Below are 26,101 nucleotides of genomic sequence, written 5' to 3'. Positions count from 1 at the left end.
AGAGACCTACTTTTCTGTACGTTTGTCCCCCCATTCTCCTATTTCCAGAGTGTCTCCTTAGATACTAGTTTGGAAATTTAGAACAGAACAAACCAGTAAACCACGAAGTCAGCTGAGTCTGGTTTCTCTCATTGACTTGCAGCTGATTCTGCCTGTAACAGTTAGAGACTGTATAAAGAATTGTCTCCTAAGACCGTACCAGCCATCCATGGTAAAATGTTTTCTATTATTTTTCTTCTGAATCATACCTTGTATATTCTAAAAAATAAGGGGGGGTGGTGAGTAAAATGGTTAGAGATCATTTTTTTTCTGAATTCTTTTTCTTCTCTATTAATGATGAAGTCACCCATTGAGCCATCATGGGTGAGCCCATCTAGTTCATGTTATGAGTCATGGGAGGTTGTCCGTGAAGCCCTTGACTTCTGTACCCTCCTGTCCTGTATTTCCCAGTCTGGCCTGGTGGGAAGGCTAGTAAATGTTTGTGTAATTCTATATTCACATAATTATGATGGATCCTGGTGAAGCCCTAATATGATCAAAGCGTTGTCCAGGCTTATAGAAAGGACATGTATTTAGGTTTGAGCTATAATTACCTTTTTATTTTGGAGGGAATATGTTGTGTGACTGCTGCATTTGAGATTATCCTTTTTTCCTTTGCTAAAACATGACCTACTTATATCCGGTAGCTACAGTAAGTTGTAGCCAGAAACATTACAAGGGCTCTATGCTTTGCTTACAGAATTTGTAACTTTAAACCCAATCTCTCTGCCCTTGTTGTCCTCCCTCCTCCTTTCCCAGTTTAATTTGATAGGTTCCAATAAGGTTAATAAGTAAAAAGTGCACCTAAACACAAAGCCTTGCTAATATTATGGGTATTATTCTCAGGTTACTCTCCAGCCTCTTTAATTTACAGCCAAATTTAATTTCCAGGTGACCGCAAAAGTCATGTAATATAAGCTTTGGGAGGGACTAATTACTATTAAAACAGGTGGGCCAGATGTCTCCAGAAATTGGTAATGGAGATTTAAATTCAATCATAAGAGGCGGAATACTAATCCTAGTGTTCTGAAGACTTCTAGAGTCCTGTTGGAAGCTTGCAGATTGACTCACACTGCCACATTCACTGTGATAAAAACTAGAGGTACCTGGCACTTCCTTGTTAGGCTGAGCAGAGCACTGGAGGTTTAAAGAAGAGGGCCAGTCACCCAGGGGCTTATTCAGAGAAAGCAGTAACTCTGCCACCTATGGCATTTGAATGGTTTTCAAGTTCCCCCTCTGAAATTAATTGTTACGAATCTCAAATGTTTGTTACAAATGCTCTTGGCTGAAAGAACATTTATGAAGAAAGAAATGGAAAATGCTTTTCTGATTTTTCATGTGTTCAGCAGCAGTCCCCTGCTTGGTTACAACTTGCCTAGGTGGACACAGTGTACTTAAGATGTCTTTCTGCATGTTAGAAATATTAAGAGAGAAAAAGAAATGCCCCTAAATTGAACTTTCAACTGTACGTATACAAGAGAAAATAATTTGCCAACAGGCAGCTCCTGGCTACAAATCACTTTCGCAGCAGGAGGGAAAATTAAATCTGGCATTTTAAAAAAGTGGGTTGGGGAGTAAGTAGGGAATAACACTTGGAAGGCAAAATATTAAATTTTCACACAGCTTGAAATGAAAGATTGAAAACCTTCTTATACATATATGCTGAACAACTCAGTAATTCCAGCAGATACAGTGGGAAATCAGGCAACACTGAGCCCCTTGATTGATCAAGTCCACTGAGGCTTCCTCCTTTTCCAGGACCTCTTGGCACCATGTTTCCACCATAGTGCCGGAGTGGAGGTGTTTGCCTGTTTTACTTGGGCAGCTTGATTTTCAACCAAAAAGATATTTGCTAGGCAAGGCATTATACTCAGCTATTCCTTAGGTCTATCTGTTCTTCCGCAGGCATCTTTCTTTGTGGTGTACAATATGGTGACAACAGAGGTGATCGCTGTGTTTGAGAATACATCAGATGAGCTTTTGGAGCTGTTTGAGAACTTCTGTGATCTCTTCCGTAACGCTACCCTGCATAGTGAAGTCCAGTTTCCCTGCTCAGCTTCCAGCAACAATTTTGCACGGCAGATCCAGCGCCGGTAAGCTGTTCCACTAGGCTTAACAAGCTTAATTTTTCTTCAGAAAATTTGTTGGTGTGAAGTCAACAGTCATTTACTTCAGGAAACCTCATATTCTTTCTGCCCACCTAGGCTTGGGTCAGTCTGCCTGTCATAACCCATTGTGTCATCCTAAACTTCTCTTTTCTCTTTCTTAGCACCTGAGGAATTACTTGTGTGTTGTCCATGATTCCTCCTAGACTGTATGTTAGCTGCAGAAAGATAGAGACCCTGTCTTTGTTTAGTTCATTGCTATATCTTCAGTGGTGCACTGTCAAGCACTTAAATATTTTTTGAATGAATGACTAAGGACATAATTTTATAACTTTTGGTTAAACATGTGTGTTGAACACGTGCATTTATCTCTGTTCCATCCCCAAACCCCACTAAAATGACAATAAAGGAAGAAGAGGGACTTCCCCGGTGGTTCAGTGGTAAAGAATCCGCCTTGCAATGCAGGGGACGCAGGGTCCATCCCTGGTCGAGGAACTAAGATCCCACATGCCACAGGGCAGCTAAGCCCATGTGCCACAACTACTGAGCTCACGCGCCTCAACTAGAGCCCGCGTGCTGCAAAACTACAGAGCCCACGCGCTCTGGAACCCATGCGTCACAAGTACAGAGTCTATGTTCCCTGGAGCCTGCGCTGCACAACTAGAGAAGAGAAAACCCGCATGCCACAACTAGAGAGAAGCCTGCGCGCTGCAACTAAAGATCCTGCATGCCTCAGCGAAGATCCCATATGCTGCAGCTAAGACCCGACACAGCCAAAAGTAAATAAAATAAATAAATAAATAATAAATAAATCTTAAAAAAAAAGAAGAGGTATAAAGCTACAAGAACAAAGAGAATGGGGAGGAGATATCAAGAGAGTTTTAGAAGCTGAAGAGCCAATGGATGAGTGATAACTAACTTGACATATCTCAGAGGACAAAAACTTAAAGACTGTAGAGCTTAGGGACTTCCCTGGTGGTCCAGTGGGTAAGACTCCATCCTCCCAATGCAGGGGGCCTAGGTTCGATCCCTGGTCGGGGAACTAGATCTTGCATACATGCCACAACTAAGAGTTCGTGTGACACAACTAAGAAGTCTGTGTGCCACAACTAGGAAGCCCTCATGCCACAACTAAGAGTACATTGCTGTACCTAAACAATCCCGCATGCTGCAACTAAGACCCAGAGCAGCCAAAATTAAAAAAAAAAAAAAAGCAGAGTTTATCCATCAAGAAATAAGTTGCCCTGCACCAGAGAGCTCTGGAAAAGTTCAAGAAATTGGAGGCCCTACATACCTCTGGAGGATTGGATGACTTTTTTTTTTTTCCGGCCATGCCACGTGGATTGTGGGATCTTAGTTCCCCAACCAGGGATCAAACCCATGTCCCCTGCAGTGGAAGCTTGGAGTCCTAACCCACTGGACCACCAGGGAGGTCCCTGGATGACATTCTTAAAAGGAGCAATCAGATGCTCTAGCTCCTTTCTTTAAGCCTACACTGCCAAATGACTGTCTCTTCCCCACCTCATCAAAAGGCTAGAGGTTTATTCTCTGGAGAAATTGCACCGTGCAGGCTCTGGTTTCATGTTCATGAGGGATGGCTGAGAGTAGGGATGAGACATGTCATGCTTAAAACAAGAATTAAGTGAAAATTGTCATACTGTTGGGGAAGACTCCTATCCCTCTTATCAGTTATGGCATCCAAGCTTATACTCCCCAGGCAGGAGATTAGAGATAAATTCCTCAGGGAAACTGACCAACCCGAAGAAGAGACACTTGGAGGCCCCTCTTAAAACACCTAGGTCACCCTAAATTGATACCCACCTGTTATGAACCAGAGCTGCTCATAATTATCTGAATACGTTATTGTGAAATGACTAGTTATTTTGGACCAAGGACTCAATTCTACTCTAGTCAGTCAGTGCCTGGTCACATTGCACATACCTAAATTGCTTCCCCAACCTTAGCCAGTTATGGAGAATATCTGCTTTAGGTTCCAATATAGATCAGACCAGAGTGAGTGGATGAATCAGAATAAGCGTTACTGCCACTGGGAAAAACAAGCAAAGCAGACACCTAATTCAGTGGCATTGTATTTATACAGAATGACAGTAATTGATTAAAAATAGGTGGATATTGATTTTCAGACAACTAAACATGCCTTTTTTTCTCTGGTTCACACAAATTTTCTGCCTTACTAGCATCTCTATTCAGTATAGAAGGATTTTTGGGAGCAGAACATGGATCAGATCTTGCTTTTTTCATTTTGAAATGAATTGTTGTCTTTTAAAATTAACTTTAAAATTAAGCAGATTATTATCGACTAGTAACAAAAACTGGGTACACTCCGTTAAAACATCAAAGAAGTCACTAGAAGGTAAGCTCCATGAGGGCAGGGATTTTTGTCTGTTATATACACTGCCATATCCACAGCACCTAGGCTGGTGTCTTTCATGTGGGAGGAGCATGTTAGATATTTGTTGAATGAATAATGTCATCAGGAATTAGAGGAAGCTATGTTTTCTGAAAATTTATTTCACAATGTACCTATAATTAAGTGAAATGGTAGGAAGCTCTGGAAGAGAAAACAAAAGGTTAAAGAGAAAGGTGGCATTCTAGCTTTGTTATCTTCAAAATTTTGCTTCATACCAGCAAAGATTTTGAAAAACCATAGATACCCTCATGCATCAACTATTAAGTTAATCTTTAAACTTTTTACTGTTAAATTTAAATAGTTGCAAAGGATGCAATTTTCAATGTATTAAACATTGACATTTTTTAAAAAAGCATTACAAGATATAATTGGCATATAACATTGGCTAAGTTGAAGGTAGCCAATGTTATATGCCATTTTAAATATATCCAAGGGAATCTAATACCATAGTAATTTAGTATTCTATTTCACATAAAAAGTACAGAACAAGTATAGACTTCCCTGGTGGTCCAGTGGTTAAGACTCTGTGCTCCCACTGCAAAGGGCGGGGGTTAGATCTCTGGTCAGGGAACTAAGATCCCGCATGCCGCATGGCGCGGCCAAAAGAAGAAAAAAAACATACAGAGCAAGTTATTCCTGTACTGTTTGAAATTTTATATTTCTTTTTCTTTTCAAATTCATATGTCTGTTCTATCTCCCCCAGAGAATTGTGTCCTAATAACATTTTATTAATCATCTTATCATACTTTGCTGCATTGAAAATATAGTGTACATATAAATCAAAATTATTTTTTATTTCTTGTGAACACATGGATTTGAATGCTCAATTTTATAGTTTTCAATAAACTTTTGGTAAAAATAAATGAAAATGGATTCTATTTTAGGTTAGAATAAATGTTTAAGAAAAAATGGACATCAGGGATCATGAGTCACTTAAAGCCTTTATCTTAAAAGATAGAGACCAAATAAAACAAACAGTATAAAAAATAAAGAAACAACATGGTAGTCACTGAAATAATTTAAACTATAAAAACAGGAACATTCCTAGAACAGTAATGCTAAGTGAGATGCTTTAGAAATTTAAACTTTGTTAGATATAGTTTAGGAACTCTCCAAGAAAGTAGAATACAAAGATGAGTAGGAAAATGGGAGAGAGGTGATAAAAATTTAGAGGATTTTCTCAGGAGGTCCAATATCTGGCTAATTTCAGAAGGAGCAGTAGAAAAATGAAGGGGAGGAAATAATGTAAACAGTTTTCTTTTTCCTTTTTTTAAAATCAATCAATCTATCTATCTATCTATCTATCTATCTATCTATCTATCTATATTTTTTGGCCATACGTGGGCCTCTCACTGCCGCGGCCTCTCCTGCTGCAGAGCACAGGCTCTGGACGCGCAGGCTCAGCGGCCATGGCTCACGGGCCCAGCCGCTCCGCAGCATGTGGGATCTTCCCAGACCAGGGCATGAACCCGTGTCCCCTGCATCGGCAGGTGGACTTTCAACCACTGCGCCACCAGGGAAGCCCGCTAATCTATATATTTTTATTTTTGGCTGTGTTGGGTCTTCTCTGCTGTGTGTGAGCTTTCTCTAGTTGCAGCGAGTGGTGGCTACTCTTCATTGTGGTGCGAGGGCTTCTCATTGCGGTGGCTTCTCTTGTTGCAGAGCACAGGCTCCAGTCGGGTGGGCTCAGTAATTGTGGCTTGCAGGCTCAGTAGCTGTGGCGCATGGGCTTAGTTGGTCCACGGCATGTGGGATCTTCCGGGACCAGGGATTGAACCCACGTCCCCTGCATTGGCAGGCAGATTCTTAACCACTGCGCCACCAGGGAAGACCCTAAACAGTTTTCTAGTACTGAAAAGTATACATTTCCATGGGCATTCCCTGGTGGCCTAGTGGTTAGGATTCCAGGCTTTCACTGCTGTGGCCCAGGTTCAATCCTTAGTTGGAGAACTGAGGTCCTGCAAGATGTGCGAATACACACATACACACACACACACACACACTCTCTCTCTCTCTCTCTCTCTCTCTTCCAGATTGGCAAGGACCATCCAGTGGTGTGCTGGAGCTGGCTCATTCTGGCTTGTGAGAGCCAACTGTTAAAGTTTCAGGAGTTTCTGCAAGCTGTTAAACACAGCCATTATTAAAAATTAATTATTTTGGGGCTTCCCTGGTGGCACAGTGGTTGAGAGTCCGCCTGCTGATGCAGGGGATACGGGTTCATGCCCCGGTCTGGGAGGATCCCACATGCCGTGGAGCGGCTAGGCCCGTGAGCCATGGCTGCTGAGCCTGTGCGTCCGGAGCCTGTGCTCCGCAACGGGAGAGGCCACAGCAGTGAGAGGCCCGCGTACCGCAAAAAAAAAAAAAAAAAAATTATTTTCTAATTATTAATTCATAATTGTTTTACTGTCATACTCTTGAGGTTATTTGTATCTATTTTATCTGGTAAAAATATTATATAGTGATGTGCTACTGCTCATCTCTTGACAACTCTGCATTCAGTGATGTCACTTTGGTACCTTGAAATTGACCACAGCAGGAGGATTTACACCACAGAAATTGGCAGGCACTGCAAATCATGGCTTTTTTCCCTTCAGAGAAATAATTATTAAACTTATTAGCACATCACGGCTCCATCAAGTAACCAGTACAGTCAATAAATAAAAAACCCATACTGAGGCATATCATCATGAAATTTTAGAACACTGGGGATAAAGAGAAAATTATAAAAACTTTCAGAAAGATCACATACATTTTATATATAAAAAATTAAGTCATTAGGGCTTCCCTGGTGGCGCAGTGGTTGAGAGTCCGCCTGCCGATGCAGGGGACACGGGTTCGTGCCCCAGTCCGGGAGGATCCCGTGGGCCATGGCCGCTGGGCCTGCGCGTCCGGAGCCTGTGCTCTGCAACGGGAGAGGCTGCAACAGTGAGAGGCCCGCGTACTGCAAAAAGAAAAAAAAATAATAATAAAGAACTGATGACTCAAAAAAAAAATAAGCTTTAAGAAAAAAATTAAGTCATTAATGGTATCAGTCTTAATAATAATACTGAAAGCTTGAAGCCAATACAATTATATATCCTCAGAATTCTGTGAAAAAAATGATTTCCAAACTACAATTCTACATCCAAATAATAGGGTGTAACAAAGACATTTTCAGACACGTAAGGTCTCAAAAAATTACCTTGCATGTTCCTTTTCTATGGAAGCCTCTGGAATATGTATTTTTCCTAGTAAACCATAAAAGAATGGTACAGGGAATAGAGTCTTAACAGTGGAGAGAAGCACAGAGAATTCTGAGGATGATGGTAAAGGGAAGTTCCAGGATGACAGACCACCAGTCGGACTAGGTGGAAGCAGGAACGGGGAGGTTTCCAAGAGGGATGTATCCAATAAAATGTTAAAATTATTAGAATATCTGATGGGTTTGAGGGTATTAGGAAGAGATTGTCAGTTCTGTTCTAGTGGGGTTGTTAGCATAGGCCTCACCGACAGGGTGATATTTGAGTAAAGCTTTTGAAGGAGGTCAGGGAGAAAGCCATGTGGATATCAGGGGGAAGAATATACCAAGCAAAGGGAATATTAAATCTAAAGGTCCAGAGGTGGATCTCATGCGTTTGAGGAACACCAGGGAGGTCAGGGTGGCCAGGCTGGAGTAAGCAAGAGGCAGAGTAGTTAGAGATGTGGTCTGAGACAGGATCAGACACATAAGACCATTCTAAGGCTTTGGCTTTAAGTGTAGATGAGATTTTGTAGTGTTTGAGCAGAGGAGTGACGTGGTCTCACATGTGTTTTAACAGGATCACTCTGGCTGCTGTTTTGGAGCGGCTAGGCCCGTGAGCCACGGCCGCTGAGCCTGCGCGTCTGGAGCCTGTGCTCCGCAACGGGAGAGGCCACAACAGTGAGAGGCCCGTGTACCGCAAAATAAATAAATAAGAATAGACCATAGGGGGATAGGGTAGAAGTTAGTAGACCATTACAATGATCCAATAAATAAAATTGCTACCTTTTGTTTCCTGACACTAGGATTTAAGTTCTTTTGTGCTCATTTATAGTATCCTAAGCACCTAGAAGAGTGCCTTGCCCATTCTAGGCTATCAGTAATAATTTGTTGGTTGAATAATGGTGGCTTGGATCAGGGTGATAACATTGGGGGTGGTAAGTAATTGTATTCTCAATGTATTTTGAAGATAGAGCCCAGAAGATTAGCGGAGGATGGGATATGGGCTGTGAAAGAGCAAAGTCAAAGATGATTTTAACATTTTTGGCCCAGTCAACTTGTTAAGAGAGTGTTACCATTAAACTCTGATGGTGAAGCTTGTGGGTGGAGCAGGTTTAGGCGAGAAGATCAGAAGTTCTGTAAGTGGAGAGGTCTAGTAGTTTCTCTGAGGAAGGAGTGTCAGATCCTCCTGACAGGTCAAGTACAGTAAGGACTGATAATCAGCGATTAGAGTCATCAACATGGAGATCACTGGAGACATTGATGAGAGTCGTTTCAGTGAGATGGTGGGCGTGAAAGCCTCTTTGGGGTGGGTTTAAGAAAGAATGGGAGGAGAAGAGACAGTAGGAAAAAGTGCTTTGAGGAGTTTTACTGTAAAGGAGAGCTGAAAAATGGTGCATTAGCTGGAGGGGCAAGTGGTGTTAAGTTTCTGCTTTTATTGATATTATTTTTTAAATGGGAGGGGAAAATGGCATGTTTGTTTGCAGATGGGACTGATCTGTACATAGGAGGAAACTGATGGGTTAGGAAAAGTTGGGGTGGGGGCAGAATTGGTTAAGTATATGAGGTCAGAGGATAGAACCTAGTGCCCAAGTGGATGGATTAGCCTTCTAGGGCAGCACATACAGTTAAATAGGTACAGATGTCCTAATGGGAGCTTTAAAAAGTTTTCTTCTCATTTCTTCTACTTGTCAGTTACAAAGAAGGCAGTGCCATTACGTGAGGATGAACATGGAGGAGGGGGATGAAATAGTCTTCTAAGAGAGTAGGAGACTCGCTGGACTGTGGGAATGCAGCATGAGTGTCCTGCAGCATTAAGGGCCCACGTGAGTTTATGGATATAAATTTTGTGATTTTAATGATTGTGAAATTTAAGCTGGCTAAGGAAGGAAAAGAGGTCATGATGAAGGCGTAGGATGGCAAAAAGTTGGTAGAGTCAATGGAATTTAGGTCCCATTGGGTCTGAAGGATGTTGAAGCTGGGATGAGTAGAGGGAGTTAGCTGGAAAAGTAGGAGAGAAGATAGTTGGAGTCTGTGGTGCTGCACCCTGTTACAGGGGGGTGCAGTCATTGGTAAGAGTGAGATTGAGGATATGACCATTGGAACGAGTGGCTGAGGCAGAAAGGAAGTCCAGGACCTAGGAAGCCGTGGTGTTGGAAGGATCATCTGTGAGAATTTTGAAATCGTGAATTAAGAGAGGTGTAGTTGGACAGTGACAGTGAGCTAGGAGTTAATCAGGTGAAGACATCAGAGGGATGACTGCTTCATCTTTTTTTTTTTTTTTTTTTTGCGGTACGCGGGCCTCTCACTGTTGTGGCCTCTCCCATTGTGGAGCACAGGCTCCAGACGCACAGGCTCAGCGGCCATGGCTCATGGGCCCAGCCACTCCGCGGCATGTGGGATCTTCCCGGACCGGGGCAAGAACCCGTGTCCCCTGCATCGGCAGGCGGACTCTCAACCACTGTGCCACCAGGGAAGCCCACTGCTTCATCTTTTAGTTGTTGGGGAGCCTGGAGAGTAGAGGTGGTGGGTGCTCCCGGGGAATAGGAGCTGCTTCAGCCCGTGGATTGTCACGGAGGCTTTGATTTGTGGTTATCATGAAGCTGTGGGCCAGCCCCATCATTCGAATCCAACTTTTGAAGCCAGTGAGTCAGGCAGTATTGGAGTACTAGATCTTCACTGACAAAGGGCTGGAAACCAAAGAGCCCAGGATCTTTGATATCAGCTCAAATGAAAGGGAAAGAAATAAGTTTTGTGTGGCCCAGGGTTTAATTTTATGATTTACACTGAGGCTGTGAAAATTACTGTCAAGAGAAATAATGGAAGAGCAGTGTTAACACTAGGCTTTCTTTTGGGGGAACTGAGAAGTGTTAATGTCCATCTAGCACTGCAGGCTAACAGTGAAAACAAATCAAAACCCATCTAATCAATCTTTATGGTCTCATCAAAGTTACGAACATTCAAGTTTGTTTGTTTATTTATTTATTTATCGTTTGCTGCATTGGGTCTTTGTTGCTGCGCGTGGGCTTTCTCTAGTTGCGGCGATCAGGGGCTACTCTTCGTTGCAGTGCATGGGCTTCTCATTGCAGTGGCTTCTCTTGTTGCGGAGCATGGGCTCTAGGCACGCGGGCTTCAGTAGTTGTGGCATGTGGGTTCAGTAGTTGTGGCTCGTGGGCTCTAGAGCGCAGGCTTGGTAGTTGTGGCGCATAGGCTTAGTTGCTCTGCAGCATGCGGGATCTTCCCAGACCAGGGCTCGAAACCGTGTCCCCTGAATTGGCAGGCGGATTCCTGCACCACCAAGGAAGTCCTGAACATTCAAGTTTTTTATTCCATTAGTTTCAGGGATGAGATGTTATATCGTATATTCTCCCCTGGACTAAAAAAATTATTTTCCCCTTGATTGTTAAACTATATGATATGCTTCAATATAGAGAATAAAAGAAAAATCAAGCTGATAAACAGTTGACATATTTTCTAAGGAACTGTAGGAAAGTGAAAAAGAAGGTTAAAAAAAATCTAAAATGTCATTACACAAACACAACTATTACCATTTTGATGTATTTCCACCAGTTTTTTTTTTTAAGGCATAAATTTGTGTGTGTGGTTTTTTTTGTTTTTTGTTTTTTGTTTTTTGCGGTATACGGGCCTCTCACTGTTGTGGCCTCTCCCGTTGCGGAGCACAGGCTCCGGACGCGCAGGCTCAGCGGCCATGGCTCACGGGCCTAACCGCTCTGCGGCATGTGGGATCTTCCTGGACCGGGGCATGAACCCGTATCCCTTGCATCGGCAGTCGGACTCTCAACCACTGCGCCACCAGGGAAGCCCCTGTGTGTGTTTTTGATCATACTATATATACAGATTGTAGCCTACTTCTTTTACTTACCATTATGATAAACAGTTCCTCTTTTACCATATAATTTTTGAAAATTATGGTTTTCTATTATTAGGTTTTTAATTTTTCTCTCAATTTTTCATTGTCATAAACAGTGCTATATTGAACGTGCACAGGGATTTTTCTTCCTTAGGGCAAATTTCCAGAAGAATAGAAATACTTGGTCAAAGGGTATTAAATTTAGTATTCATTATAATTGTGAGAAATAACTGCTCTATTGTTATTATTAATGATAAGTCAGATAGGTGATTCTGTATCCATGTTACTGTTCTTCTAGATACTGGAGTTTTGGCAGAAGTATAAGTAGCAAGCTCCCAAACTTTATTTAAACAAAGAATGAGTAATTTGTCAAAAGGTTTGATGTAAGTTGGCTTATAACTGATCCCAAGAAGAGTCAGAGGCTGTGTCTGTTCAGGATTTTCTGCTCTGTGTAACTCATTTTTAATGTAGTCTAAGGCTGCTATTTGGAGGAAATAAGTTTGAGTAGAAATATTTGTCATAGATTAGTCATACTGTTGTTAACTTTTGTAGAATATTTGCTAACTTTTCTAAAGTAACTTAATGTTCCCAATTTCTCATTCTATTTTTGCTTTTTGAGAATATTTGTAGCTAGGCAGATTTGTGATGTGTCAGAATTCAATATCTAGATTTTGTTTTCAGAATGAGTTGTTTTTAGACATATGTTTGTCAATTTAAAACCCAGTGCAGTTTGTGTGCCACTAACATAGCCTTCCTCACTGGTGCTTTATTTTAGGTTTAAAGACACTATTGTAAATGCCAAGTATGGAGGGCACACGGAGGCAGTACGCCGGCTGCTGGGTCAGCTCCCCATCAGCGCCCAGTCTTACAGTGGTAGCCCCTACCTTGATTTGTCTCTCTTCAGCTACGATGACAAGTGGGTGTCAGTCATGGAGCGGCCCAAGACTTGTGGAGATCACCCTATCAGGTACACCATCCCTGCTTCAGCTGCTCACTGCCTGAGGAGGTGGTCTGCTTTCTCTTTCTCTACTTCTTAAACATCTTCACTGTGACTCTGTCCACTTGTACTCATGGGTTGAATTCAGAGGGTAGGCTATTTCTATAATGTGGTGGGTACTTTGATCATTCAGGCACTAATCTCATAAATTAATTAGTTCTGCTCTTTGCTTCTCATCAAAACATCAAATTCAGATAAGTATTGTTCCCTTTTCAGGGTATCCAGAGAAGGAAACCATACTTTTCAATTTAATAATCTAATACCATTTCTTAATAGTGTTTATAATTGAGACTTAAATTTTATCCAGCTCAAATTATTTTATCCTCTCATGTTACCTAATAGAAACGATAGCAGAGACGGTTTGGGAAACAGGCAGGTTTTGGAGAAACTCATGCTTCCTCACTTGGAAGAATTTTGGAATGCAGATCACTGTATTATTGCTAAAACCTTGAAACTAATCTCCTGTAAGCAATGCCTTCCTCACGTATGTCCAATTCACAGACCCGCTTGTCTGTGCTGGGAGCTTGGGTGGTTCTGTGTGCTATAATAGGTACTAGGGAGAGGAACTGGCACCACTGCCACTAGTGGGGTCATTTCAAGGGAGGTGTGTTCCTGGAGCCCTGAGCTGGATTTTGGAAGGTCTTTTTCACATAGAAATAGTGGTAGATAGTATTTCATAATCCAGCTTCATTGTGTATTAAATAGGCTTGTGTAACATACTCTGAACACTTAATCACCATTTGTAATATTTCCTTTGAGAAATTGCAGTCAGGTTCCAAAAGCCAATTAAAAAAATTTTTTATTATGGAAATTTTTTTTTTTTTGTGGTACGCGGGCCTCTCACTATTGTGGCCTCTCCCGTTGTGGAGCACAGGCTCCGAACGTGCAGACTCAGTGGCCATGGCTCACGGGCCCAGCCGCTCCACGGCATGTGGGATCTTCCTGGACCGGGGCACAAACCCGTGTCCCCTGAATCGGCAGGCAGACTCTCAACCACTGCGCCACAGGGAAGCCCTATGGAAATTTTTAAACATATTAAAGTAGAAGAGTATAATGAACCTCCCTGTACCCATCACCCTGCTTCAACAGTTATCACTTCATGGTCAGTGTTGTTTCATCTCTTTCCACCACCACTTCTCCCCTCCCAACTGCCACCCTGGACCATCGCATCCCAGGTGTCATAGCATTTCACTTGTAAATATTTCAGTATGAATTTCTAAAAGGTAAGGACTTAAAAACATACAACCTTAATACCATTATTCCATGTTATGAAAATTAACAAAAATATATTAAGATCATCGATATCTGGTGAGTTTTCACATTTCCCTATTGTCTTGTGCATAGTCTTTTTACAGTTTGTTCCAGTCTGGATCTAAACAAGGTGTGTATGTTGTATTTGGTTGCTATCCTCTTAAGTCTTTTTTATTCTATGAGTTCTGCTTCCCTCTTACTTTCTTTGCAGTGAAATAGTTGAAGAAACCAGGTTGTTTGTCCAGTAGTATTCACCACATTCTAGATTTTGCTCATTGCATCTCTGGTGTATTTACTGCCTTTCTCATTCCCCCATATTTCCTGTAAACTGGTAGTTAGATTTAGGAGCTCAAACAGCTCACTTTAAATTATAAGCCCTTTGTGTGCTGGGGACTATGTGGGTAAGGTGAATGTTTTTTTCTCACACGAAAGCAGATAATAGGCCTCATTTGATATTGTCACGAAGCACGAGATACACTTCTCTCCTTTTTTACTTCCCTGTCTTTCTGATTTGAAAAGATTAAACAAATCTGGAAATGCCATTGACCCTGACTTAAAAGATTTTTCTTGTAATTCTTTATTTTTAATTTAAAATGAGAAATGTAGGGATATAAAAGTCATTTGTAGAGGTAATGCCATTACTCTAACACTTATTGTATATTCCATTCTAGTCTTTGCCAGTATGCATGTTTACGTTTACACAGTTGTAATCATGGTTGGCATAATACTTTGTAGCCTGCTTTTATTTAATAAACATTTTTCCATATTGTTACATAGTCCTCACAGTTACAGTCCTAATGGTGGCATATTATTCCATCAAGTAGGTGTACCATAATTGATTTAACTATTCCCCTATTACTGAGCATTATTCTCTCTGCATTTTTACATTAGAGCTAATGCTGTAGTAGGCATCTTTATTCATGTCACTATTTACTGCATTTAAATTAAATTCTGAGGATACAAGTTCTTAGAAATGGGATTGTTGAGTCAAGGGGTATGAATATCTTTACGTCTAGTATATATTTGCTTCCCAAAAGGGAAATTATAGAGCTCTTTATTTCAGAGCTCTTTATTTTCTAGAACTTCCCCCAGTTCAGCCCCAACGCTGCTGATCATCTCTAGTTCCCAAGTTCACAGGGCACTTATTTTGCATGTGGGAAAAAGGCATTTATTTAAGTATTGGGATGGATGGAAGCATCTTTATTCTTACTGTGTTAGATGAAAAAGTAAAAACTACTTAGTATTTTGTATTTGTGTGTGAAAAAGAAGAACCTTCTAAAGGAATTTATTCTTAAAAGTGAAAAACTCAAATATAGCCCTAGACCTGCACTGTTCTATAGTAGCTACTAACCTCATGTAGCTGTTGAGCACTGACATCACTAACATGTGACTAGTCCAAGTTGAGATGTGCTCAAGTGTCAACACACATCAGATTTCAAAGGCTTAGTACAATAAAAAATTTTTTTTAGTATCTTTTATATTGATTATAGGTTAAAATGATAATATTTTAGATACCAATATTGGGTTAAATAAAATATTATTAAAATTAATTTCACCTTTTACTTTGTTTAATGTGGCTACCTGAAAATTTAAAATAATGTATGTGGCTCACATTTCATTTCCAGTCCTGGCCTAGGCAATCTTGGGCAGGTCGCTACTGGAAAAGGGGAGGCTGTAGTTAAGGCTGTAACGAAGGGTCATCTTGGGAAAGAGAAATGACACAGTGACTCAGGACAGCACAGGGAAGTTCATTATCACCCTGCCCGTAAAATGAGCTGATCAGACAAAGGTGATTTTGCAGTTCCAATAACCTGGGGCTGCTGTTAGAGGAGATGTCATCAGTGAGGTTAAATAACGAGTTGGCACATTTTCCTGCTGTTCAGGTTTCTAGACGGTGGTCAGTATCTGTCCCATCCTCTCCTTCTCTCTTGTTCTGTTTAGGTTCTATGCCCGGGACTCTGGTCTGCTCAAGTTTGAGATTCAGGCAGGCTTACTGGGCCGTCCCATCAACCACACGGTGCGACGCCTTGTTGCCTTCACCTTCCACCCTTTCGAGCCTTTTGCTATCTCTGTGCAGAGGACTAACGCTGAGTATGTTGTCAACTTCCATATGCGACACTGCTGCACGTAGGTGCCTCACCAGAGTGGGTCATCCGGTCTTCCAAGACTCTGCCTCCTTCATATCTCAGTGGACTGTAAAGCAGAAGCTCCTGACTCTCAGCCTTGTCGGTTCCAGACTGTATACCTCAGATGGGGAGAGCCAGGTGGCTCAGCCTGACGGAATTTTTTTGTCATACACAGTACAACTACCGATCGACTTAAAGTCCTCTTACCTTTTCCCTGTGGGAATGCCCAGCATTAATTAAGTCCGTTTAAGTTTTTTTTATTTTGCATTTTATTGCTATGAAGATGAGAGCATTACACCTCTGCCTCCTTCATGTCACTTCTTTGGCATTATGGTATGCAGCCTGAAGCAGGTAAATCTTGTTTACTCATGAGAAGTATGTACATCTTTCCACTTAGCCAATAGCAGGGCTGTCTTTATAAGAAAAAAAAAAATAAAGCCTTGGTATTTTCTTACTTAAATATATCCTGTTTAATGACTGCCTTATGTTCTGATCTCACCAAATGTTTTTCAAATACATGAGTTCCAGGAAGGACTGTGAAAGGGACTAGAGGCCATAGATCCAGCAGCTGCTCTTGGGAGGACTAAGTGATGTGTGCTAGCGTGGAAGACAGCTATCTGCCGGGATTGTTTCCTTCCCTCGGGTGTTCTCCTGGTAATTGTTACAGCTGGAGGAACTGGGCATAATTGCACATCCTCGTGTGGAAGCACGCTCCCATCTGCACCATCTGCGTTGTGCAGGTGGAAGAGTGAGCGGTTCTCACTGCCACAGCAGAAACAAACACTGTGCAGCACTTACTGTAATTTGGGTAGTGGGAGCTGGCAAGCTCCAGGTGTCCCTAAAGAGATCAGACAGGTTGTTCCTGGATGGCTGAGCCATCACTGCTCTCCTACAAACACCTGCCAGCCACCAGTCAGCATCCTTCTGTCACTTTCTCAGCCTCCTCCACAGGGCTTGTCAGGATGTTTATGTTTCATCTTCATACTGTGCCCACCATTTATGTAGTAAGCTTGTTTAGTAGCCTTTGACGTTGAAGGTAGCTTTCAGAGCAGGCTGGGAAAGGAGCCGTGGATGCAGACAGCTGGATCCTATATCCCTCTACCGTCTAGGTCCTGACTTCCCTTGGGAACATAATAAATGTGATATGAGATGCTGAGCCCCACCAAAACCAGTTCAGCTTATTTCATAATCTTCAACTTCGAACAGCTAAATTAATTCTCATTCAGCATTCAACATAAGATTTGAGCACCTACTGTGTGTCAGGTAGATGCTGTGCCAAGATGTTGAGGGTGAGGAGAGAAATAGGCAAATAGAATTATAATGCAAAATGGTAAAAGCCGCATTAGTGTATATCTGGGAACAGTGGAGGGGGCTGAAGGAGAGGCAGAGAAGGAAGGCTATACTGGGGAAGGGACACTGAAACTGGGTAAATGGGAATCTGTCATGTGAACCAGGGCAGAGGACATTTCAGGGAGAGATCCAGCATGTGCAATGGCATGGAAGCATCAGTAGGGCTGTCACGGTTGTGAAACGGTGAATAATCTAATGGCTACAGCACAAGATGTGTGGGGGGCCTAGGGCAACAGGACTGAGTCACTAAGAGGAACCTTGTGCATGGTGCTAGGGTGTTATGCAATGGAAGGCGTAGTATGAATTTCACAAAGATAGTTTTCAGCGGTCTGGAAGGTGGCTTGGAGGGAGTAGAGATAGGCCAGACAAGTCAGTGGTAATCCAAAGGGAGAGCTTGAACACTATCACTGGCCATCTGGATGGATGAAATACTGAAGCATTCTCCCAGATTCTGTGTGTAGGTCATGAGGAAATCAGGGTCCCAAAGCTGTCACATGTTTGTGGAGCTGAGTGAACCTTTCTTGGTAGAAGCCCTTTACCTGTAGCTTTTTCTTTATACCAGGTTGCGTGATTGTACCTGAAGACTTGGCAGAGCAGAAAGAGCACAGAGTGTAGAGTTACTCGGGCCTCACTGTGAATCCTGGCTCTTCTGCTCATTAGCTGTGTGACCAGTGGGCCAATTTCCTAGCCTTTCTGAGGCTTAATTTACACTTCCCTCCACCTTAGTCATGCATTCCCTTGGTCATATCTTAGATCTTTTCATCACCTCTAACTGCTGAGCAATCCTCATATACTTTTCTTGTCTAATTTCCCACTCCCTGAAATTGCTGTTTTCATTTCTTCGTTTCATGTCTTCATTTCTCTTTAAAGCCCCTCCTTTGATTTCTCACTGATCACCTTGCCACCTACTTCATGGCAGAAATAGAAACGATCAAGTGGGGATTCCTTATCTTTCCTTTACCATGTCAACCATGTGACTTGCCCCTATGCCCATTCTCTGCCTTTCCTCCTGAATGAAATAGCCCTGCTACTATAAAAGGCCAACCCCTCCACCTCTTCACTGAATCCTGTCTCCTTTTGACTTCTCAAGGTCTTTGCTCTTGCAATTATTTTCTCTCTCCTCCATCTTTCTCTTGTTAGGTCATTCCCATTAACATAAAGATATGTTCGAGGATGTTTCTTCTTTAAAAACTCCTGCTTTGGCCCCATTTCCCCCTTTAGTTACTGCTCATTTCTCTGGGACCTTCACAGAAAAACTTCTCAGAAGAGTTGTACATGTTTTCACTTCCCCACTTTTTTCCTCAACCCACGCCGATAGATTTCTGTCCCCATTACTCCACTGAAGCTGCCCTTGTCTGAGTCACCAGTGATTCCATGTTGCTAATACAGTGCTCACCTCTTGTCCCTCTCTTAGGAAGCCTCCTGACATTAGGCATAATTGATTTCTCTGTATATCAAGAAACACTTGGTTTCTAGGATAGTACGTATTTTTGGTTTTCTTCCTGTCTTACTAATTGTTGCTTCTTTTTTTGTTTTTTAAATTTTAATTTATTTTTGGTTGCATTGAGTCTTTGTTGCTATGCGTGGGCTTTCTCTAGTTGCGGTGAGCAGGGGCTACTCTTTGTTGTAGTGTGGCAGGTTTCTCACTGCGGCGGTTTCTCTCGTTGCAGAGCACGGGCTCTAGGCACGCGGGCTTCAGTAGTTGTGGCTTGCGGGCTCAGTAGTTGTGGTGCACGGGCTTAGTTGCTCTGTGGCATGTGGGATCTTCCCGGACCAGGGCTCGAACCCGTGTCCCTTGCACTGGCAGGTGGATTCTTAACCTCTGCGCCACCAGGGAAGTCCTTAATTGTTGCTTCTTGGTCCTGCTTGCAGGCTGCTTCTCTGCTCTATCTTTAGATGTTGCAATGCCCAGCCCTTGGCTTTGGATCCTCACCTCTTTTTCTCTATATATTCTTTCTTAAGTTGATTTCATCCATTCCATGGTTTTAAATTCTAGGTATAAGCTGATGATTCTCAAAATGATAATTCTGGCCCTGACCCCTTCCTTGAACACCAAATTCATATATCCCATGGTTTATGTGGCCTCTTCATTTGGAGATCTAACAGGCATTTCAGAACTAGCATATTCAGAGCAATGCTCTTGATTCTCACCTCCACCTCCAACCTGTTTTTCCTCCAAGATTTCCCAAATGACTTCAGTGTCTACCCATTTACTAGAGGCAAAAACTTAGGAATTATTCTCAGTTTTTCTTTTTTCCATCCCCCACATATATGACTTCACTCTAGGGGTGTGCCCTGAGCAGTCTAAACCAATCATGGTAGTCCCATACTCCTTGCTAGTGACTAGAACTAGACTAAGGCCAGTCAGCATAAGGGGTTAGTTTAGGAATATCATGTGACTTAGTTCAGGTCAATGATACCATGAGATAAAGGTTTCTGGGGCTTCTGGGGAAACATTTCTCTTTAGAATATGTTAGTGAGGAAACATGTAGCCCATATTCTCACCATGCAACACCCTATGATCATATTCAGTAAGAATCAGCCTTAGGATGAAGCTGGCCTTCTGGATGGGAAAATGAAGAGGAAAGAACCGGAATCATAGATGACACAGTTGGCTGATTCAGACCCAACCCTGAAACCCACCCTACATCTGGATTTCCAGTTCGGTGAGGCAGTAAATTTCCTTACTATTTAGGCCACTTTGAATTAGATTTTCTGTTTCTTGCAGTTGAAAGCAAATTAATAGATGCAAAGAGAAAGGCAGGTCGCCTGTGGAAAGAGTCATGAAATTCCTGCTGTCTCGGGACCTTCCTAGATTCAGTTCCAGTGTCCGTGAGGCCCAATTATGATTCCTAGTCTTGGATTTCTGTAAGATTTCTGGCTCTCCTGTGCAGGCATCCCTGAGCTGGCCTGGCTGTTTCTTGTACCTAAAAGGATTATAGTTAAAATGGGAGGTAAATCACTCAGCCCACTGAGTACTTGACCCATAATTAGTTCTCAACCCCTATGTGTTTACATTGTTTCTAAAGGATTTAAAGCTGCTTTAAGTAAATCCTAGTGTCTTCTCTCCACAAATGTTCAAACAATAAATCTCGAGAATCTTTGGAGAAACAAGTTCTTTGAAACCAAAATGTTGAAGAAAAGCAGAGACTTCAGGGGATATACCTTTCAGATTAAATACCTCTGTCCTCTCAGCCCTACTCGGCAGGGAGCTGGCATGTCAACAGTCAGTTTGAAGCTGCTCTGGACCTTTGAGAGAAAACGTCCATTTAAATTTAGCAGAACCTCTTTCATTTAGAGTCCTTACAGAGAAGCACATATATCAGTGAAAAGCCTAAATTAGATAATTTTTAAAAGAACGGTAGCTTCATTATTTTCAAGTACACAGAGTAACTCCATGTCAGCCATGAAGTGTTCCTTTGTAGAAGCCCTTAGGGACTTTTCTTAATGAGTAGATTATAATTATTGGTAATCAGCATAATGGTTCTCTGCAGTGTGTGCTTCCAAAGCAATGGAGCGTATTAAGTGGTTTTGATGTTCTGGGGGTAATTTTGTTTACAACATTAATCTGCTCAGTGTATACCCTTTATAGCTATAACCCTCTGTTGTTTAAAAAAAAAAAATTCTGAAGGCTCTCTCCATCGTACAGCATTTGATTATCAGAGGCAGAAACAATGTAGGAAGCAGAGAGATGCATAGTAGGACTCAGATTCTTTTTTTAAGATTTTTTTGATGTGGACCATTTTTAGTCTTTATTGAATTTGTTACAATATTGCCTCTGTTTTATGTTTTGGTTTTTTGGCCACGGGGCATGTGGGAATCTTAGTTCCCAGACCAGGGATCGAACCTGCACCCCCTGCGTTGGAAGGTGAAGTCTTAACCACTAGACCGCCAGGGAAGTCCCAGACTCAGATTCTTTACAGAGCATGCTCTGATAGAATTATGAGAACAGATCGGGCTTGCAAATGAGGGCTGTGCTACTAGCTTTGTAGCCCTAGGGTTGATAATAAGAACTTGACCGAAGTCTCAGTTTATCCTCCTCTAAAATGGGGATAATTTCTCATTTGCAGGGTTGATGCGAGCACTAAATGAGCATTAACTAAACACTCCTCCTTTCCTTGGTGACCAAGCAACAAGAGCTTGCCCTTCTCCAGGTCCAGCCCTGATCACCCACAGGAGACTGGTGGCATTACCTCTGTCTCCACTTACCCAGGTCTGAGAAGATCAGAACATCCCTAACCCTCTTTGCAGCCAGACACATTGGACAGAGGGAGCTTCATTTGCCACGAGTTTGTTGTTGTTGTTGTTGTTTTTTGTGGTACGCAGGCCTCTCACTGTTGTGGCCTCTCCCGTTGCAGAGCACAGGCTCCGGATGCGCAGGCCCAGTGGCCATGGCTCATGGGCCTAGCCACTCCGCGGTGTGTGGGATCCTCCCGGACCAGGGCACGAACCCATGTCCCCTACATCGGCAGGCGGATTCTCAACTACTGCGCCACCAGGGAAGCCCTGTTGTTGTTTTTGATCGTTCGCATTTAGTAAGGGCTTACCATGGACCAGAAGCTCTGCTAAGCACCTTACATGGGAAGGTATTTACCTCACTGCATCAGTTCTGGGATGCATTTTTCAAAATAGGAGTGTATCTAATTGGCATCTTGTGAGTGTCAGCCAGGCAGCAGTTGTGATGTCACTGCTGTCACCACCTGTGCATGTGCACGTTGAGCATGCTCTTCATATTGTCATCACTTCTGTCAAGTAATACGCATTATTGATGCCACATATGTTAAATGTATGTGCTGTGTAAGATGTCTTCCAAAAGAATGCACTGTGATTTGATATTACAATGAAAGGTTATTTTGTACTCAGAAAGGTACAGAAGCAAAGCAGTGGGGTTCGGTGTTAGTGAAGCAAAGGTTTGCCATTGGAGGAATGAACGTGAGACTGTATTTTTTGCAAAGCAGCAACTAAGTGCTGCTTAGAACTAAAGAAAGAAAGATCCACACTAGTAATTGAAATTTTACTGACATGCTGAGATTGGTGTGAAAGGTTTGCCTATCAAACACCAAGCAAGGTAAATGAATGAAGGGGAAACTGTTCCATCCTTTGGAATAAATGGAAGAATTTCTTAATGTAGTGAGAGGTCTAGTGTGACCATTTCATGCAGATCACAGGACTAATCATTAAGGTGTGAACCAATTTGTCAGAAACTTCATGCTGACTTTGAGCAGAAGCTGATTTGCTTCTAGGGATATGTGATTCAATATAGGAAGAAAATGAAATTAGACATGAGGTCAAATAGGAAGCGCTGATGAAGCTAGGTATTCTTCATCATGGCTTGGATGCCTCCAATCTAAAAAAGGTCTAAAATGCTCTTTGAATAGGTATACATTTTAAGAGAATTGAGATTTGTTTTAATCAGTTATGGTAAGACACACAGACATGGAGATGACTGTCATGAGGGAAGTTTGTTATACTCAGAAGTCACTAGAAATAGGAAGCATGGCATAGGGAAGCACCCGGGTCAATCAGGAGTCAGAGAGAGTGAGGGGAAAATGTGTGCAAGAGCCTCTAGGGTGGTTTTTACAAGAAGGAACAGGCGAGTCAGAGTGAATAGGCTTGGGATTGGCTAATTTGAATAATTTTGGTGGGCTCTGGGACAAAGGGCTGTCACTAGTTGTCTCATATCAGGCCCTGGGTGATTAGGGCAGCTGGATAATGCCATAAAGGAGCTGGTTAGGTACTGACTCTGGATTGGTGTGTAATGAAAGGCACACTCCCAGAAAGGTTGTTTGCTAACCCTAGGAATTAGCTAACCCTGGGAGGGGCATTCCCTACAGGGTCAGCAAGGCCCCAAGATGTCAAAACCTCAGAAAATAAAAGGCATGGTTCATACTGTACAAAATAGTAATTGCAAGTAATAAAAAACATTGCCATGGTTGAATTATCTGGGTTCTTTTTGTTAGTGATACATTGTGGTAACCAGCCTCCAAGATGGCCCACAGTTATCTCATCTCCTAGATTCATGCTCGTGTGTAGTCCCCTCCCAACATTGTATTTGGATTGGTCTGTGTGAGCAGTAAACAGCAGAAGTGGTGGTGTGTCACTTTCAAGGCTCTGTTATAAAAGACATTTCAAGGCTTGGCTTTTGCATCTACCTTGCCCCTCTTGAATCACTCGCTCTGGGGGAACCAGCTGCCATATCATGAGGACACGCATATAACCTCCTGGAGAGGCCCACTTGGCAAGGAAATGAGGCTCCTTCCTCACTCAAAATGTGCGTGTGACTTTTTAGAAGCAGATCCTCCAACCCCAGTCAAGCCTACAGGTGACTGCAGCCTCATGAAAAACCCTGGTTGGCTTATTTCATTCATTTATTAAACACTTATGGAGGACCTACTAAATGCCAGGAACTAGGAATATAAGATTGTGTAAGTCATAGTTCCAACCTTTGAGTTTCTAGTCTGGTAATGTCTTCAGATACCGATCTCCTTCTCTTTGAAAGAAAGAGGTGTCTTGCCCTCTCCCCGGCTCACCCATCCCACCATCAGTAAAGTGACCAGGTAACCAGTCTTTGAGTGTGTGGAGTTAGGATGGAAAAACTGAGTGGTGGACTGCTTTTCTGTGGGAGTCCACTGTTTCTCCTTGTTTCATTAACTCTCTGATGATGAAGTTCTGTCCCCTGCAGGCAGCGTTACAGTGCCCCAGGAGAGCTGTTTGAAACTGCCGCCTGGCAGTAAGTAGTACACAGTAACTCTAATAGCAGAAGCGGGTTTCCTGGCTGGTCCCATTCGGCTTCCTGAGACTGGAGATTGCCTGGTCTTCAACTACCCTTTCTTTTCCAAGCTTAGTACTTAACTTTCCAAGATTAGAAGAAGAGGCTGTCTCTTATCCTTAGTAAATTGTTGAGAGAATAGAGAGGGGTCTATATTTCTACTAAAAGAAAAGGAAAAAAAAGGATGGAAGGATGGAAATATTCTGAACAGAGGAACAAAGAAGTAAAGGGTAATTTTCAGGCTTCCCTCAACAGCTTTTGTTGGGCGTTATGAGGTTTGAAATATGTCCTTATGGAGGAATGTGTTACTCAAAATAAATTGCTTCTAGATTGTTTTTCCAAGTCAATTTTTAAACTTTAAATGTCATTCTATTTATGTTTTTTTAAAAATAAAGTTTATCTGAAAAGTGGTTCTCAACTCAGTGTAAGTTAGGGTAAAAGTTGAAGTAGTGGGCATGTTAGAATCTTGATGGAGATTCCTTTTGAAAAAACAAGTCTGTATCATTTTTATTGAGAAAATGAAAAAATGCATATGTTTTCACATTACAAACTGTGGAGACATTGAAAAAAAAAACCTTATCTGATGAGGTGAAGCAGAAGACACAGGGATTCATAACCGGAATACATCCACTCAAAATCCTAGAGGGAGAGGGGATTTTCCTGGTTATCAAGTAGGGAGATGACTTTTGGAAGACTGGAAAACATTTTGTTAGAAAGATGGCAAGTTTCATAAAAAAGACTTAATGGAGAAAGTTGGAGAAGGAACATTTCTATGAGTCTCCTGAAGAGAAGATTCAGGGAGGGGCAGGCAGCAAGTGCCAAGGTCGGAGAAAGATAAGGTACACAAAATGGGCCTATAATTGCTGAGGTGCCATTGTCTTCTAGATTTCTGTTTATAATTTTGCAGTGAGTAAGCCCCTTTTAAGAAGGGGAAAAAAAACCTCCATAAAATTGAATACATACAAATGAAAACTTGGCAAAAAATATCAAAACAAAATCCAATGGCAAATGACAATCCATTTATCAAAGGATTAATTTCCTTAGCTTAAAACATTTAAAAAATATATAATAAACAGATGAACAATCCCAAAGAAAAGATGGGCACAGAATATTATTATCAGGGTGTTCACAGAAAAAATAAATACACGTGATCAACTGTATGAAAAATGCTTATAATATTTATTTTTCACCCATCAGATTAGCAAAGGTTAAAAATGTTTGATGACTCAGTATTGTCAAGAAGGTAGGGTGCTCTCACCCACTGTTAGTGAGAGAGAAAGTTGATTCGGATTTCTTGAAAGACAAAGAGTAGTGTCTTAATAAATGTGCATATCTTTTAGCCCAGTTAAATTCTGTGTTAGTAAGCCAAAACGGGTGCATATGTGACCAAGGTATATGCCTAAGGCTTTTCATTGCAACTTTTTTATTATGAAAAAGTGGAAACTACTAAATGTGCATCAGTAGAGATAGACTAAATAAATTATGAAATGTCCCTAAAATGGGGTCTGATACACCTGTCAAAAATAATGAAACAGATCCATACATATTGATTTGGAAAGCTCTCTGAGATATATTAATTGAACAAGTGTGTTTAGTGTGATGCTATTTTTTATAAAAAAGAAAAACGACTAAAATCTGAAATGAAATTGAAATCAATAAAGACATAAATACATACATGCTCTTAGAGCCGTAAAACATTTTTGAAGGCCCACAGAAGATGTTGTTAATGATGATTCTCTGTGGAGAGTGGGCCTGGGGGTGAGGGAAGGTGGATATTTAATTTTTACCTTATCTCCTTTATCTTTATGATTCTTTTACTGTAAACATGTATTACTTAAAATTTTTTAATGAGTTTTTTCTTAATTTGTAACTGGTAAAAAACACGCGACATGAAATTTACCATCTTAACTATTTCTGAGTGTACAGTCGAGTAGTGTTAAGTACA

At 41.7% G+C, this 26,101-nt stretch overlaps 1 protein-coding gene across 13 annotated transcripts in view; it reads left to right on the top strand.

Annotated features, from left to right (window-relative positions):
- The window catches only part of DET1 (DET1 partner of COP1 E3 ubiquitin ligase), a 60,204-nt gene that overhangs the window by 8,143 nt on the left and 25,960 nt on the right, over positions 1–26,101 (top strand). For 7 of the 13 annotated variants that reach the window (XM_067696268.1, XM_067696163.1, XM_067696198.1 and 4 more), the window contains 4 exons: positions 143–211; positions 1,945–2,132; positions 12,439–12,630; positions 15,853–16,499. In XM_067696268.1, coding sequence (XP_067552369.1) covers positions 143–211; positions 1,945–2,132; positions 12,439–12,630; positions 15,853–16,042 — 639 coding nt within the window. In that variant the 3' untranslated portion in view covers positions 16,043–16,499. Of the gene's footprint in view, positions 1–142; positions 212–1,944; positions 2,133–9,487; positions 9,619–12,438; positions 12,631–15,852; positions 16,500–21,745; positions 24,567–26,101 lie in introns of those variants that run through there. The other 6 variants (XM_067696238.1, XM_067696247.1, XR_010932369.1 and 3 more) reach the window with 5 other exon arrangements.

This window comes from Pseudorca crassidens, chromosome 1 (assembly GCF_039906515.1).
Source record: "Pseudorca crassidens isolate mPseCra1 chromosome 1, mPseCra1.hap1, whole genome shotgun sequence".
NCBI lineage: Eukaryota > Metazoa > Chordata > Mammalia > Artiodactyla > Delphinidae > Pseudorca > Pseudorca crassidens.
The sequence above is the reverse complement of the archived record's forward strand: the minus strand, read 5'-3'. Positions and strand labels throughout refer to the sequence as shown.